Raw genomic sequence first — 15126 nt, 5'->3', positions numbered from 1 at the left:
ATGCTACACCTCTTCCTTACCTCTAATCAGGGCCTTACATAGTCCTTCCAGGTGAAGCAACACTTCGTTTATTGTATCTAGTTCTCAGATGCACCCTTCTCTATATTGGTGAGATACAAAATAAACTGGAGGATCGGTTTATTGAGCAGCTCTGCCCCATCTGCCAAAAGTGGAATTTCCCAGTGATTAACCATTCTAATTTCTATCCCCATTCCCATTCTACTATGCTGGTACATTGCCTCCTCATCTGCCGTGATGACGCTACTCTCAGGGTGGAGGGACATCATCTCATATCCTGTCTAGGTAGCCTCCAACCTGATGGCATGAACATCGATTTCTCCTTCTGGTAATGTTTTTTCACCTCCCCTTTCCCTCTTTTATTCCCTACTCTGGTCTCTTAAGTATTCCCCTCAGTTGCCCATCACTTCCCTTTGATGCCCCTCCTTCTTCCCTTGGAGAGTGGACCATTCCTCTCATGGTCCACTCTCCTCTTCTGTCAGATTCCTTCTTCTCCAGTCCTTTACCTTTTCCATGCACCAGGCTTCACCTATCACCTCTATTACCTTCTAGTTCAGGCATGGGTAAACTACGGCCCGCTGGCCATATGCGGCCTGTTAAGCTTTTTAATCCGGCCCGCAGAACTTGATGAAATTATATTAATAAACCTTGTTAACGTTTTTTCCCCGCAATTCTGGTGTTTTCCCAATAGATGACGCACTCTATATACATTGACCTTTGTTGAGGTGCAGCGTATTACTCCACATTTGCGCTTTACTCTTTGTTCGGCTCGACCTATTTGTGTGAGCAGGCGTTCAGCGTCATGAACATCAACAAAGCCAGCCACAGATCCAAGTTAACTGACCAACACTCCAGATCCATCCTGAGAATCGCCACAACAAAACTAAATCCAGACTTTGATGCGCTGGCTAAAAAGGGAGACCAACAACACTGTTCCCACTGAAATTCAAAACAAGTTTCTTTGTTGTGTTATGTAAAAAATGCATTTGAAAATATTTTTTTCAATAAGCCTTACATGTTACATGTCATTTCTGTTAAGTGATGGACATGAGTAGTGCGCAGGTGCACGTACGTTCTCAAACTAAAAAAAGGGGTTCCAGATCAAATAACGCGCTCCGCATACTGGCGCGCTGTCAGTGTTCTGTCTTTGTGCTGGTCGTTGTTGAGTTTTGGCACAGGGGACAATTGAATAAGAAGGAGCAGGACAAGTAGACCTGCATCTCCTACTGTTTTTGAAATAAAGACAGTCAGGAGGAGAGTGATGATGATAATATCTTGAAGGATAACAGAATTTTCAGTGCTTTAAAATAACTGTTACTATTTAAAAAAGCTGTATTTTATTCATTTAACTTTCAGTGTTTTAAAAGTCATTTCAATAAATAGCTAAATACCATGGGACTTCAAAGACAGATATTTTGTTGTAATGCATGTGTTCATTTTCAATTGAAATTAAAGCACATGTTTTCTACATATCCCATGATATTTTATTTTCTCTTATGAGGTGTATTACCAAAACACTCCGTCCATCTGCTCCTGGTCCGGCCCCCCTGTCAAATTTTAGAACCCTTTGTGGCCCACAAGTCAAAAAGTTTGCCCACCCCTGTTCTAGTTTGTTCTCCTTCTGCTCCCCCCACATTTTTATGCTGGTGTCTTCCTCCTTCTTTTCCAGTCCTGAAGAAGGGTCTTGATCTGAAATGCCAACCCTTCATTCATTATTATAATTGCTGCCTGATCTGCTGAGTTCCTTCTGCATTTTGTGTGTGTTGCATCTCCAGCTCTTTGTCACTTATACCTATCATCTTGCTATTTCTGACACTATGCCCCTTTCCTATCATTCCCATGCCCCCACCTGGATCGACCTATTACTTGCCACCTCTTGCTCCATCCTTCTATTCATACTTTATCTGTCACTGTAGGTGAAGAGTTTCAACGCAAAGCATCAACTGTCCATTTCTCTCCATAGAAGCTGCCTAAATTGCAGTAACATTTTGTATGTTGAACAAGGACAAGGTTAGCTTGATCCACATCCCTGCTGATAGAGTCATAGAACACTACTGCATTGAAGAGGGGGCTTTGGCCCATCTCATCTGGGCCAAACCACTAATCTGCCTAGTCTCATTGATCTGAACCTGGACCATAGTCCTGCATTTCCCTTCCTGTCCATGTACCTTTCCAAATTTCTCTTAAAGGTAGAAATCAACACCACACCCACCACTTGAGCTGGTAGATTATTCCATATTCCCACTACCCTCTGAGGGTGAAGAAGTTTCACTCTCATGTTCCCTTTAAACATTTCACCTTTCACCCTTAACTCATGACCTCTAGTTGTAGTCTCACCCAACCTCAGTGGAAAAAGGCCTACTTGTATTTACCCTATCAATACCCCTCATAATTTTGTATACCTGTATCAAATTTTCCCTCAATCTTCTACATTCTAGGGAATAAAGTGCTAACCTATTCAATCTTTCCTTATAACTCAGGTCCTCAAATCCCAGCAACACCTTTGTAAATTTTCTCTGCACTCTTTCAATCTTATTTAAGTCTTTCCTGTAGGTTGGTGACCAAAACTGAATATGGTAACCCAATCTAGGCCTCACCAACGTCTTATACAATTTCAACATAGCATATAGACCAGAACCTCTGGCCGCTCACCCTCCCACTTAAAAATGCTATGGACTTGTTCTCATCCACAGAACACAGAACTTTCTGTTCCCCTGACCAATGAATCCCCTATCACTACAGCTCGCCTCTTCTCCCCCTTTCCCTTGTGAGCCACATTCAGACTCTGTGCCAGACACCTGACCTTTGTGGTTTCCCTCTGCTAGGTCATCCCCCCCCCCCCCCCCTAAATGTTTGTAACTTCAAAACATTAAACTAATTCAAAGGAAGGCACAGGAGTCTGAAATGTGGGGCTAACTTTGTGCTTTACTTTAAGCAAGGCTTGCACCAATCACGTGGCTGCCTGATGACTATTGCAATTCATGTATTTATACATATAACCCATAATGAATTATTTAAATGAATGAAACTGCTTAATCCTACTACTACACACACACACACACACACACACCCCCCCCCCCCCCCCAGAGCAGTATCCATGTTGTTATGTTGTTGAGCAGAACAGCCACAGGGTACTTTGCACTGGCTGACTTCTCCCTTTCTCCCTACTGATAGTCACCCAATACCTCTGTCCTTCTGCTTGGGTGTCTTGTCTATCAAACTCTATTAACCGAATAATCCAGCGTTCATTCAGTTCCAGCTACAAATCCTTAACATGGTCTGTTAGAAGCAGGAGCTGCATGTACTTCTTACAGATATTGTCATCAGGGTCCCCTTGCTTTCCCATATTCTGCAAGAGGAACAGCTGCATTGCTCTAAATGTGCAATATCAAACACATAAAGAATAAATAGTGAAAAGAAAACTACCTATGGCCTTTGCCTTTCCTAAGCCTTGATGAGCCAAAGCATCAATTCCCCCACTCCAACATTAGCTTACTCACACAATGGCCATTCTGCTTAAGCCTAACTTTTTTCTTTTGGTCTTTGCCAGGTGCCTAATTATGTGCAATGTAATGTCTCTTTTAGAACTGTGGCGTGCAAAAATAGCTGATTACCACTGCTTGCTTCTCTTAAACTTTCTTGCCATCTACTCAATCTGGTGCCTTCTCAAGACTGGCGCGCAAAAAGTGCAGGCTGCTTTCATTTGCTGCTTTTAAATTTTCTCCCTCTATGTAATCCAATGTACCCTTGGGACTGTGGCAAGCAAAAAGTCTGATGTGGGTTGGAAGTATGGAGGGATTTTAACATCCATGGTTGAAGATTAGTCTACTGACACCAGGACATTGGGAACTGTTGAAATGATGGAGACTGTTTGGAATGTCACAGATACACATGGAAAGGGACTGGACTGGAATGAAAACCAGAATGCCAGGTATAACAATGCCCTTGAACGGAAAAGCCTACAAGAAGTTGTGTATACAGGCCAGTCCATCATGAGTAAAGCCCTCCCCACCATTGATCAAACCCAAATGGGGCAATGTTGCAGGAAAACAGCATCCACCATCAAGGTCCCTGACCATCCTGGCCATGCTCTCTTCTCACTGCTGCCATTAGGAAGGATGTAGAGGAACTTCAGGACTCGTACCACCAGCTTCAGGTGCAATTATTACTCCTCATCCATCAGGCTTTTGAGCCAGAGGCGATAACTTCACTCAACTTCAGTCAACCCAACAGTGAACTGAACTCAACCTATGGACTCACTTTCAAGGACTCTGCATCTCATGTTCTCAATATTTATTGCTTTTTTTTTATTATTGGTATTTAAATTTTTTTTTGTATTTGCACAGTTTGTTGTCTTTTGCATATTGGATGTTTGCCCATCTTGCTGTGTGCTGTCTTTCGCTGTTCATTTGTATTTACTGTGAATGCCCATGAGAAAATAAATCTCAGGGTTGCAGCTGGTGACATATACAGTATGTACTTTGATACAAAATTTACTTTGAACCTTGAAGGATGGAGTCAACATTGGTAAAAGGACACTTGGTGATCTGGAATAGGATGAAGCAACAAAACTGACAGACAGGCCTGTTCCTGTTTTTTTTTGTGTAATGATTATGTTTATTAGTCAATCACTATTTGAAGTTAGCATGGTGTTAAATTTCTTCAAAACATTGTAATACTTATAAACATGTTAAACTGCACTAATCTGTCAGGGGTTAATATGTATCTGTATAAAATTGATGTCAGTTTTCAGATGGTGAATGTCATTTGCTTTTTTTTTAGCTCAAGCAACCCGCTGACTGAATCGTTTGCAACCTTTGTAGACCCCTCTAGGGGTTCTCGATCAGCAGCATGCAAAACTAAACCAGATGTACAGAGAGCTGCTGATGTGCTGCGTGACCTTGGGAAACTGAATGGAGAAATGCACAACATTCTACAGGTAATGAAACAATGGCAAACACACGGCCTGAAATTACAACCCTTTACTGTAAATGCTTGTTAAGAAATATTAAAACAAATATTAAAAATGTTGCAGTGGAATCTTACAAAAATAGCTGGACAGGATGGTCTTGATATTTGATAATAAAATTAAAATGATTAAATGCTCAGAGGATACACTCACCATATAAGCTAGCAATGATGTAAAAATTTGATTTGCATTTTATATTCTTTCATGTTCCTTTCATGGTGTCTCAAAGCCTTTTACAGCCAATGAAATATTCTTAAAGGGTAGTTTCAGTGGCATTGTAGGAAACATAGCAGCCAGTGTGGGCACTGCAAGCTCCAAGATACAGTAATTTTAAAATGGCTCCTTAATCTATTACAGACATTGGTTAGATTATCTATTATAGCAATGGATGCCTCAATTTATGATGTTTTGACATAGACTGAATAGCACCATCATTTCCTTAGTTTAATGTCTCTTCCAAAAGAAGGCACCTCTCACAGACCAGCTCAAGTATAAACACACAAATCTGTGCTCTGGAAGTGGACTTCAAATAGCAATTGTCCAACTCAAAGACAAAAATACTGCAGTAAATGCCACAGGTGAAAGAGGTCAAGACACAACTGAATGGAGTATTAACATTTTGGGTCAATATTTTGTCCATTTAACATTAACTGTACCTTCAGATGTTGCCTGTTGAATTTCTTCTGCACTCTCTGTCTTAATTTCTGAGTTTTGACATCTATAGCTGTGTACTTAGTTACAAACTTAAAAATTCACAAGGCATCTATTCACATCTGTAATTTATCCTCCATCTATCTGTCGGTTAAAAGAAAATAAATATGATTACATTACTATAAACAAGAGAAAATCTGCAGATGCTGGAAATCTGAGCAAAACACACAAAATGCTGGAGGAACTCTGCAGGCCAGGCAGCATCTATGGAAAAAGTGCAGTTGATGTTTCGGGCCAAAACCCTTCGGCAGGACTGGAGAAAAAAGCTGAGGAATAGATTTGAAAGGTGGTGTGGACGGGGGGGAGGTGGAGGAGAGAGAGAACCACCAGATGATAGGTGAAACCTGGAGGGGGAAGGATGAAGTAGAGAGCTGGGAAGTTGAATGGTGAGATGAGGTGAAAGGGAAGAGGGGATGGGAAATGGGGAGGGGGGGTAGTATTACTGTAAGTTTGAGAAATCAGTGTTCATGCTACCCAAATGGAATATAATGAGTTGTTCTTGACAGTGGAGGAGGCCATGGATGGATATGTTGAAATGGAAATGGGAAGTGGAATTAAAATGGTTGACCACTAATAGATCCTGCTTGTTCTGGCATACAAAGTGTGGATGCTCAGTGAAGCAGTGTCCCAGTCTCACCGATGTACTGCAGGCCACACCTGGAGCACTGAACACAGTAAATTACCCCAGCAGACTCACAGCCGAAGTGTTGCCTCAACTGGAAGGACTGTTTAGGCCCTTGGATAGTAGTGAGGGAGGGGATGTAGGGGCAGGTGTAACACTTATTCCACTTGCAAGAATAAGTGCAGGAAGGGAGATCAATGGGGAGGGACAAATGGACAAGGTAGTTGCATAGGGAGTGATACCTGCAGAAAGCAGAAAGTTGGGGGGGGGTATGGTGGGGAGGGAAAGATGTGCTTGGTGGTGGGATCCTGTTGGATGTAGCGGAAGTTTCAGAGAATTATTTGCTGATGCAAAGGCTGGTGGGGTGGTGGATGAGGACAAGAGGAACCCTAACACTAGTGGGTTGGCAAGAGGATAGGGTAAGAGCAGATGTGCATGAAATGGAACAGATGCGGTTATCCACCGATGTCTATTACAAACACAAGGACATGCTCTTGATCTTTTCAAGAATGTCATGTTTCTTGGCTCCTGTCATCTCATTTTCACTTTGAATGTCCAGTCCCTGTACACCTCCATCCCCCACCAGGAAGGCCTCAAAACTCTCTGTTTTTTCTGGACACCAGACCTAACCAGTTCTCCTCTACCACAACAATACAAACTGAACTTGTCCTCACTCTAAATAATTTCTCTTTTGGCTCCTCCCACTTTCTTCAAACAAAAGGGGTAGTCACGGGCACTCGCATGGGTCCCAGCTACGCCTGCCTGTTTGTTGGTTATGTGGAACAGTCTATGTTCCAGGCCTACTCTGGCAACTGTCCCACACTTTTTCTATGCTACATCAACAACTGCATTGGTGCTGCTTCTTGCACCCATGCTGAACTCGTCGACGTCATCCACTTTGCCTCCAACCTGGTCAACCTGCCCTCAAATTCACCTGCTCCATTTCTGACACTTCCTTTCCCTTTCTCAATCTCACTGTCTCTATTGCCGGAGACAGCTTATCCACCGATATCTATTTCAAACACTTGGACTCTCACTGCTTCTTAGACCATGCCTTGTCCCACCCTACTACCTGTAGCAACGCCATCCCCTTTTCTCAATTCCTCCGTCTCCGCTGTATCTTCTTTCAGGATAGAACGAAGGAGATGTCCTCCTTTTTCAAAGAAGGGGCTTCCCTTCCTTCACCTTCAACGCTGCCCTCATCCGCATCCATTTCATGCATGTCTGCACTTACCCCATCCTCCTGCCACCCTACCAGGTACAGGGTTCCTCTTGTCTTCACCTACCACCCCACCAATCTCCGTGTCCTAAACTTGCGCCACCTCCAATGGGATCCCACCACCGAGCACATCTCCCCCCCCCAACCCACTTTCTGCTTTCTGCAGGGATTGCTCCCTACGTGATTCCCTTGTCCTTCCCCTCCAATGTCCCTACTGGCACTTATCCGTGCAAGCAGAGCAAGTGCTACACCTGCTCCCTCACTACCATCCTTCCAGGTGAGGCGGCACTTCATGTATGAGTCTGTTGGGGTCAGTTACTGTGTTCATTGCTCTCGGTGTGGCTTCCTGTACATTGGTGAGACCTGATGTAGGCTGGGAGACTGCTTTGCTGAGATTCTGTGCTCCATCTGCGAGAACAAGATGTGGCATGAACATCCAACTTCTGATAATTTTTTCCTTCCCCCTTCCCTCTTTTTCTCTCTGACCTTGCTACTGCTCACCAACCTATCATGTCTCCTTGGTGCCCCTCCTTTCTTTTCTCCCATGATCACTACTTCTCTCATATCACATTCCTTCTTCTTCAACCCTTTACTTTTTCCACCTATCACCTTCCATCTTTTTTTTGTAATTTCCCATCCCTCTCCTTTCTGGCTTTCTACTCCCTTTTAGCTTGTTCTCCTTCCCCTCGCCCCACCTCCTTATTTTGGCTTCTTCCTGCTTCCTTTACAATCTTGAAGAAGGGTCTTGGGCCAAAACATCAACTGTTTATTCATTTCCAGAGATGCTGCCGGACCTGCTGAGTACCTCCAGCAATTTGTGTGTGTGTTGCAATAAATTGAGGAGAATATTAATGATCTGGGTGGTTTTAATAAAATTAGCGATTTGAAACTGGCTCTCATGTATAATAAAAATACAAGACTTTGCTTTCATACTTTATAGTAATAATATATTTCCATTGTGTTTCCATTGATGTACAAATCTACATCACAAATATTTTGAGATTACTCTCCACTTTAATCACATAGTTCAAAATATATTTTGAGGAATTTTCAAAAATTATTAGTATTGTGGTGAGCATTTGGTCCATAATGACAGACAAGGAAGCTCATTAACTCAGTAACCGTTTTATTGTGGTAAACACAAAACTTTTTAAAAATTAAACAAAATATACTTTATTCAAAATATTATTATAATATTTTATTCAAAAATAAAATTATGTGCCATAAACCATTCAATGACTCTCAGTCCTTTACAAATTTTTCCATTACAGTCTTTACATTCCCACACCTTTGCCACCCACGTGGCACTCTGTTATTCCATATTTACATACACTTGTTTAGGGGTATACGCCCTGCCCCCCTACCCCTCAACTCCCGCGGGAGAAGAACCCTAGACTGTGGTCTTTCCCCACCGGGCCCTTGCAGTGATTCTCTTGCAAATATGTTAAATTACATAGGTATGAAAACTTGTTAGGACCTAGAATTGAAGTGACTACACCCTGGTCTTAATTGCAGTCTGTGCTTTTCCTTGTCAAATTCAAAGTTCAAATTAAATTTTATTATCAAAGTACATATATGTCACCATATACAACACAGAGATTAATTTTCTTGTGGGCATACTCAATAAATCTATAGAATAATAACAATAGCACAATCAATGAAAGACCATTCATAGAGGGTGTTCAGTCAGAGTGCAGAAGACAACAAACTGTGCAAATACAAAGAGAAAAAATAGTAATAACTGACTTAATTAATTAATATCGAGGACATGAGATGAAGAGTCCTTGAAAGTAAATCCATTGGTTGTGGGAACATTTCAGTGATGAGGCAAGTGAAGATATCGTGTTTGGTTCAATAGCTTTATGTTTGAGGGGTAATAACTGTTCCTGAACTAGGTGGTGGTGAGTCCTGATGCTCTCGTATCTTCTCCCTGATGACAGCAGCAAGAAAAGAGCATGTCCTGGGTGTTTGGGGTCCTTGATGATCAATGCTGCTTTCCTGCAACAGTAATTTACTTAGAAATTTAGAACCCAACGAGTAGTATATTAAAAAAATTCTGTTTTTTTGGAAGACTTAACTGTAATCATGTTTTTTTTCTTTCAGGAGGCAGAGCAGTGGCAGTCTTGCATGCAAGGCATTAAGGTTTGATTTCTGATTTTTCTTAAAATATTCACAGTATTTTTAGCTGCTTGGTAACGCATTGAGACAGGAATGAAAATCGTAGAAAAAGGTCATAAGATTTAGTGGTGTTTTAGCTATTCCTCCTCTTCATTCCCTTTCTCACAAATAGAGTGTGAGTGCCAATCAGAGCAACAGCTGCAAGCCTATTGACTCACCACCTCTGCAATATCATCTGATGAGTTGCCATGGAAATTACTACACTGTTCATCTCCACTGTATGTTCAGCCCTGACTTCTTCTCCCATGAGATTTCTTGCTTTTCATATTGGTATTTCTCCAGTACATTCCAGTATCTTTATACATGCTATACATGGGACTATAAATTTGCATTCAAGAATTCTCCTAAGTTCTTCTTAACAAAAACTGTGTGCCTTCTCAATTTTTGATAATTAGCTGCTAGTTATTTTTAAGACATGCACTTCACGTCATTGTTAATCTCCATAAAGGTCTTTGAAAAGGTGCCGCACATGAGTCTGCTAAACAAAATTTAGAGCCCATGATATTTCAGGAAAGCTACTAGCATTGATAGAATATTGGCTAACTGAGAGGAGACAAAGAGTGGGAATGAAGGAGGCCTTTTCTGTTTGGCTGCTAGTGTTTAGAGGTGTTCCACAGGGGTTGGTGTTGGGACTGCTTCTTTTCATGTTATATGGTAATGATTTGGGTGATGTGGCTTTGTAGCCAAGTTTACAGACAATAGGAAGCTAGGTGAAGGCGCAGGTAGTTTTGAGGAAGCAGAATGGCAGCTACAGAAGGACTTAGACAGAATAGGAGAATGGTCAAAGAAGTGACAGATGAAATATAGTGTACAAAGTGTATGGTGAAGCAATGTGGTAGAAGGAATAAAGGTATTAGCTATTTTGTAAACAAGGAGAAAATTCAGATATCATAAGTATAAAGAGACTTGTGAGTCCTCATTCAGGATTCCCCAAAGTCAACATACAGGTTGAATTGGTGGTAAGGAAGGCAAGTGCAATGTTAATGTTCATTTCGAGAGGACTAGGATATAAGAACAAGGATGTACTGCTGTGGTTTTATAAGGCATTGGTCAGTCTGCACTTGGAGTATTGTGAGGAGTTTTGAACCCCTTATCTAAGATAGGTTGTGCTGGAATTGGAAAAGGTCCAGAGGAGGTACAGGAGAATGATCCCAGGAATGAAAGGGTTGATGTATAAGGAACATTTGATGGCTCTGGCCTCTACTCTCTGGAGTTCAGAACGATGTGGGGGTATCTCATTGAAACCTATTGAATGGCCTTGATAAGGGTGGATGTGAGGACAAAGCTTCAAAATACAAATGTTTGTAGAAAGATGTCCCTTTAGAACAGTGATGAGGAGGAGCTTCCTTAGTCAGAGCGTGGTGAATCTGTGGAGATCAAGTCATTGTGTATATTTAAAGTGGATGTCGATAGATACCTGCACCAGGTGCCTGAGCTGATTTTGTTCATTTGCAGTCAATCAAAAGAATGTCAGCATACGCTGGATGAATTCCTCCGTTGATAACTATTAGGAATTAATACAGTTTTATAGCACATTAGTTGTATTGGTAGTGTTTTAATTTGTTCTGATTTTCACTTAAATACTTAAGCTATTAGTTAAATGATAATTTGTCTTTTTTATACCTTTTAAACAACTTCCTTGAAACTTTGGCTTATTATGTGGCCATCCCTTATTTATTTATCTATTTATTTACTTATTTCTCCTTTTTTTCTTTTCTCTCTTTTTTCTCTCCCTGCCCCTCTCACAATCACTCCTTGCCTGCTTTCCATCTCCCTCTGGTGCTCCCCTCCCCCTTTCTTTCTCACAAGGCCTCCCGTCCCATGATCCTCTCCCTTCTCCAGCTCTGAATCTCTTTTGCCAATCAATTTTCCAGCTCTTAGCTTCATCCTTCCCCCTCCTGTCTTCACCTATCATTTTGGATCTCCCCATCCCCCTCCCACTTTCAAATCTCTCACTATCTCTCTTTCAGTTAGTCCTGATGAAGGGTCTCGGCCCAAAATGTCCACTGTACATCTTCCCATAGATGCTGCCTGGCCTGTTGTGTTCCACCAGCATTTTGGGAGTGTTGCTTGAATTCCTAGCATTTGCAGATTTCCTCACGTTTGCATAATTTATGACATTATTAGGCATAGTTTCAATTCCACAGGCTGGATGGAAGTCAAATAGAAATTTAATTTGAAACAAACGTTTTCAGTGATTTCTCAAGAAAGAAGATTGGGGAACACATGAATATGGGAGAGATTAGAGGAACTAAAGGCACTTTTTTTTCTAAAAGGAGTATTATTTTGAGTGGTCTTGTGGTTCTTGAGTGTTGTTGGAGGTGAAGAATTGTCTATTGCACACTTGACATTTGCCTTGGGCATTATGGACAATTTTTGGCAAATTTGCTGAGTCAAGCATTTGCTGCAGATACCCAGCTTCTAACCTGCACTCAGAGTCAACTGTATGTGGCTGATCCTGTTAAATACTTTTGCCAATGGTAAGAATCCCCACTGCCTAACTAGTACCCATCCTCATCTATTTCTCAGTCTAAGGCGTAGGTGGGATACTTGTACTACCATTCAATATCAATTTTTTTCCTTGCTGAGAAATGCATCGCCTGATTTAATTTTTATAGAAACAGTACATAACAGGCCCTTTTGGTCCTACAAGCCTCACTGCCTAGAAACCCACCTACTTAACCCTAGCGAAATCACGAGACAATTTTCAATGACCAATTAACCTACTAACCGGTACGTCTTTGGACTGTGGGAGGAAACCAGAGTACATTTACTTGAAAATACAGAAAAAAATACAAAAATACAGAAAAGCTAAAAACAGAAAGTGCAGGAAACACTCAGCAGGTCAGTCCACATTTGTGGGAAGAGAAACAAAACTAACAATTTAGGTTGAAGATCCTTCATCAGAACTGAGAAGGAGGCTAAAGAACAAACACAAGGAAATCTGTAGATGCTGGAAATTCAAGCAATACACAAAAAATGCTGGTGGAACGCAGCAGGCCAGGCAGCATCTAAAGGGAGAAGCACTGTCGACGTTTCGGGCCGAGACCCTTCACCAGGATTAACTGAGAGGAAAGATAGTAAGAGATTTGAAAGTGGGGGGGGGGGGGAAATGCGAAATGATAGGAGAAGACCAAAGGGGGTGGGGTGAAGCTGAGAGCCAGAAAGGTGTTTGGCAAAAGGGATACAGAGCTAGAGACGAGAAAGGATCATGGGACGGAAGGCCTAGGGAGAAAGAAAGGGGGAGGGGAACACCAGAGGGAGATGGAGAACAGGCAGAGAGATGGGCAGAGAGAGAAAGAAAAAAAAGGGGGAGAGGGAGAAAAAAAAAAGCTAAATATATCAGGGATGGGGTAAGAAGGGGAGGAGGGGCATTAACAGAAGTTAGATAAGTCAATGTTCATGCTATCAGGTTGGAGGCTACCCAGCTGGTATATAAGGTGTTGTTCCTCCAACCTGAGTTTGGATTCATCTTGACAGTAGAGGAGGCCATGGATAGACATATCAGAATGGGAATGGAACGTGGAATTAAAATGTGTAGCCACTGGGAGATCCTGCTTTCTCTGGCGTACAGAGCGTGGGTGTTCAGCGAAATGGTCTCCCAGTCTGCTTCGGGTCTCACCAATATATAAAAGGCCACAGTGGGAGCACCGAACGCAGTATACCACACCAGCCGACTCACAGGTGAAGTGTCGCCTCACCCGGAAGGACTGTCTGGGGCCCTGAATGGTGGTGAGGGAGGAAGTGTAAGGGCAGAAACTTTCACCCTGCCCTCAAATTTACCTGGTCTATTTTTGACATCTCCCTCCCCATTCTTGATCTTTCTGTCTTCATCTCTAGAGACGGTCTATCTACTGATATCTACTATAAGCCTACAAACTCTCACAGCTACCTGGTCTATTCCACTTCCCACCCTGTCTCTTGTAAAAATGCTATCCCCTTCTCACAATTCCTCCGTCTCTGCCGCATCTGCTCTCAGGATGAGGCTTTTCATTCCAGGACGAAGGAGATATCTTCCTTTTTTAAACAAAGGGGCTTCCCTTCTTCCATCATCAACTCTGCTCTCAAACACATCTCTCCCATTTCCAGCACATCTGCCCTCACCCCATCCGCCCAGCACTGCACTCGGGATAGGATCCCCCTTGTCCTCATCTACAACCCCACCAGCCTCCAGATCCAACATATAATTCTCCATAACTTCTGCCATGTCCAACGGGATCCCACTACCAAGCACATTTTTCCCTCCCCCCCTTTCTGCTTTCCACAGGGATCGCTCCCTACGCAACTCCCTTGTCCATTCATCCCCCCCATCCCTTCCCACCGATCTCCCTCCTGGCACTTATTCTTGTAAGCGGAACAAGTAAGCGGAAGTGGAAGCGGAACATCTGCCCTTACACTTCCTCCCTCACCACCATTCAGGGCCCCAGACAGTCCTTCCAGGTGAGGCGACATTTTACCTCTGATTCGGTTGGTATACTGCATCCAGTGCTCCCGGTGTGGCCTTTTATATATTGGTGAGACCCGATGCAGACTGGGAGACCGTTTCGCTGAACACCTACGCTCGGTCCACCAGAGAAAGCAGGATCTCCCAGTGGCCACACATTTTAATTCCACGTCCCATTCCTATTCTGATATGTCTATCCATGGCCTCCTCTACTGTCAAGATGAAGCCACTCTCAGGTTGGAGGAACAACACCTTATATACCGGCTGGGTAGCCTCCAACCTGATGGCATGAACATTGACTTCTCTAACTTCCATTAATGCCCCTCCCCCCCTTCTTACCCCATCCCTGATATATTTAGTTTTTTTTTTCCCCTCCCTTTTTTTTCTTTCTCTCTGCCCATCACTCTGCCTGTTCTCCACCTCCCTCTGGTGCTCCCCTCCCAGTTGCTAAATTGGTTTATTATTATCACATGCACTGAGGTATGGTGAAAAACATTTCTAGTATATCGTTCATACAGACAATTAGTTACAACTGTGCTTTGAGGAAGTACGAGGTAAAACGATAACAGTGCAGAATAAAGTATTACAGTTACAAGGAAAGTGCAGTGCAGGAAGACAACAAGATGCAATGTAAAATGACTATATGTGCTGAGCAAATGGATTCAGGTGAGTGAGGATGATGGGTCTGAATAATGAGGGGAATGGTGAGATGGAAAGGTGAAGGACAGAAGAAGTAGTACTGTTCATCAAACTGTTATTGGACTTCATTACAAAAGGACAGGTCAGCAAGTCAGAGTGAGTGTGATATGTGAATTGAAGTGACAGATTATAGGCAGCTCACCAACACCCCTGAGGAATGACCACAGGGGCAATAACCCTATTAGCATTTAGTTTCTTCAATGTAATAAAGATATTAAATGCGGGGCACTAGATTGCAAAAAATATTGCATGAGAACCTCTGCTTC

General features: G+C 42.5%; 1 protein-coding gene across 2 annotated transcripts in view; it reads left to right on the top strand.

Moving 5' to 3' along the window:
* The window catches only part of kiaa0586 (KIAA0586 ortholog), a 524067-nt gene that overhangs the window by 197397 nt on the left and 311544 nt on the right, over positions 1-15126 (top strand). For both annotated transcript variants that reach the window (XM_059957145.1, XM_059957155.1), the window contains 2 exons: positions 4801-4957; positions 9643-9681. In XM_059957145.1, coding sequence (XP_059813128.1) covers positions 4801-4957; positions 9643-9681 — 196 coding nt within the window. The remainder of the gene's footprint in view (positions 1-4800; positions 4958-9642; positions 9682-15126) is intronic.

This window comes from Hypanus sabinus, chromosome 2 (assembly GCF_030144855.1).
Source record: "Hypanus sabinus isolate sHypSab1 chromosome 2, sHypSab1.hap1, whole genome shotgun sequence".
NCBI lineage: Eukaryota > Metazoa > Chordata > Chondrichthyes > Myliobatiformes > Dasyatidae > Hypanus > Hypanus sabinus.
Note: the sequence above shows the minus strand (reverse complement) of the source record. Positions and strands in the feature narration are given on the sequence as shown.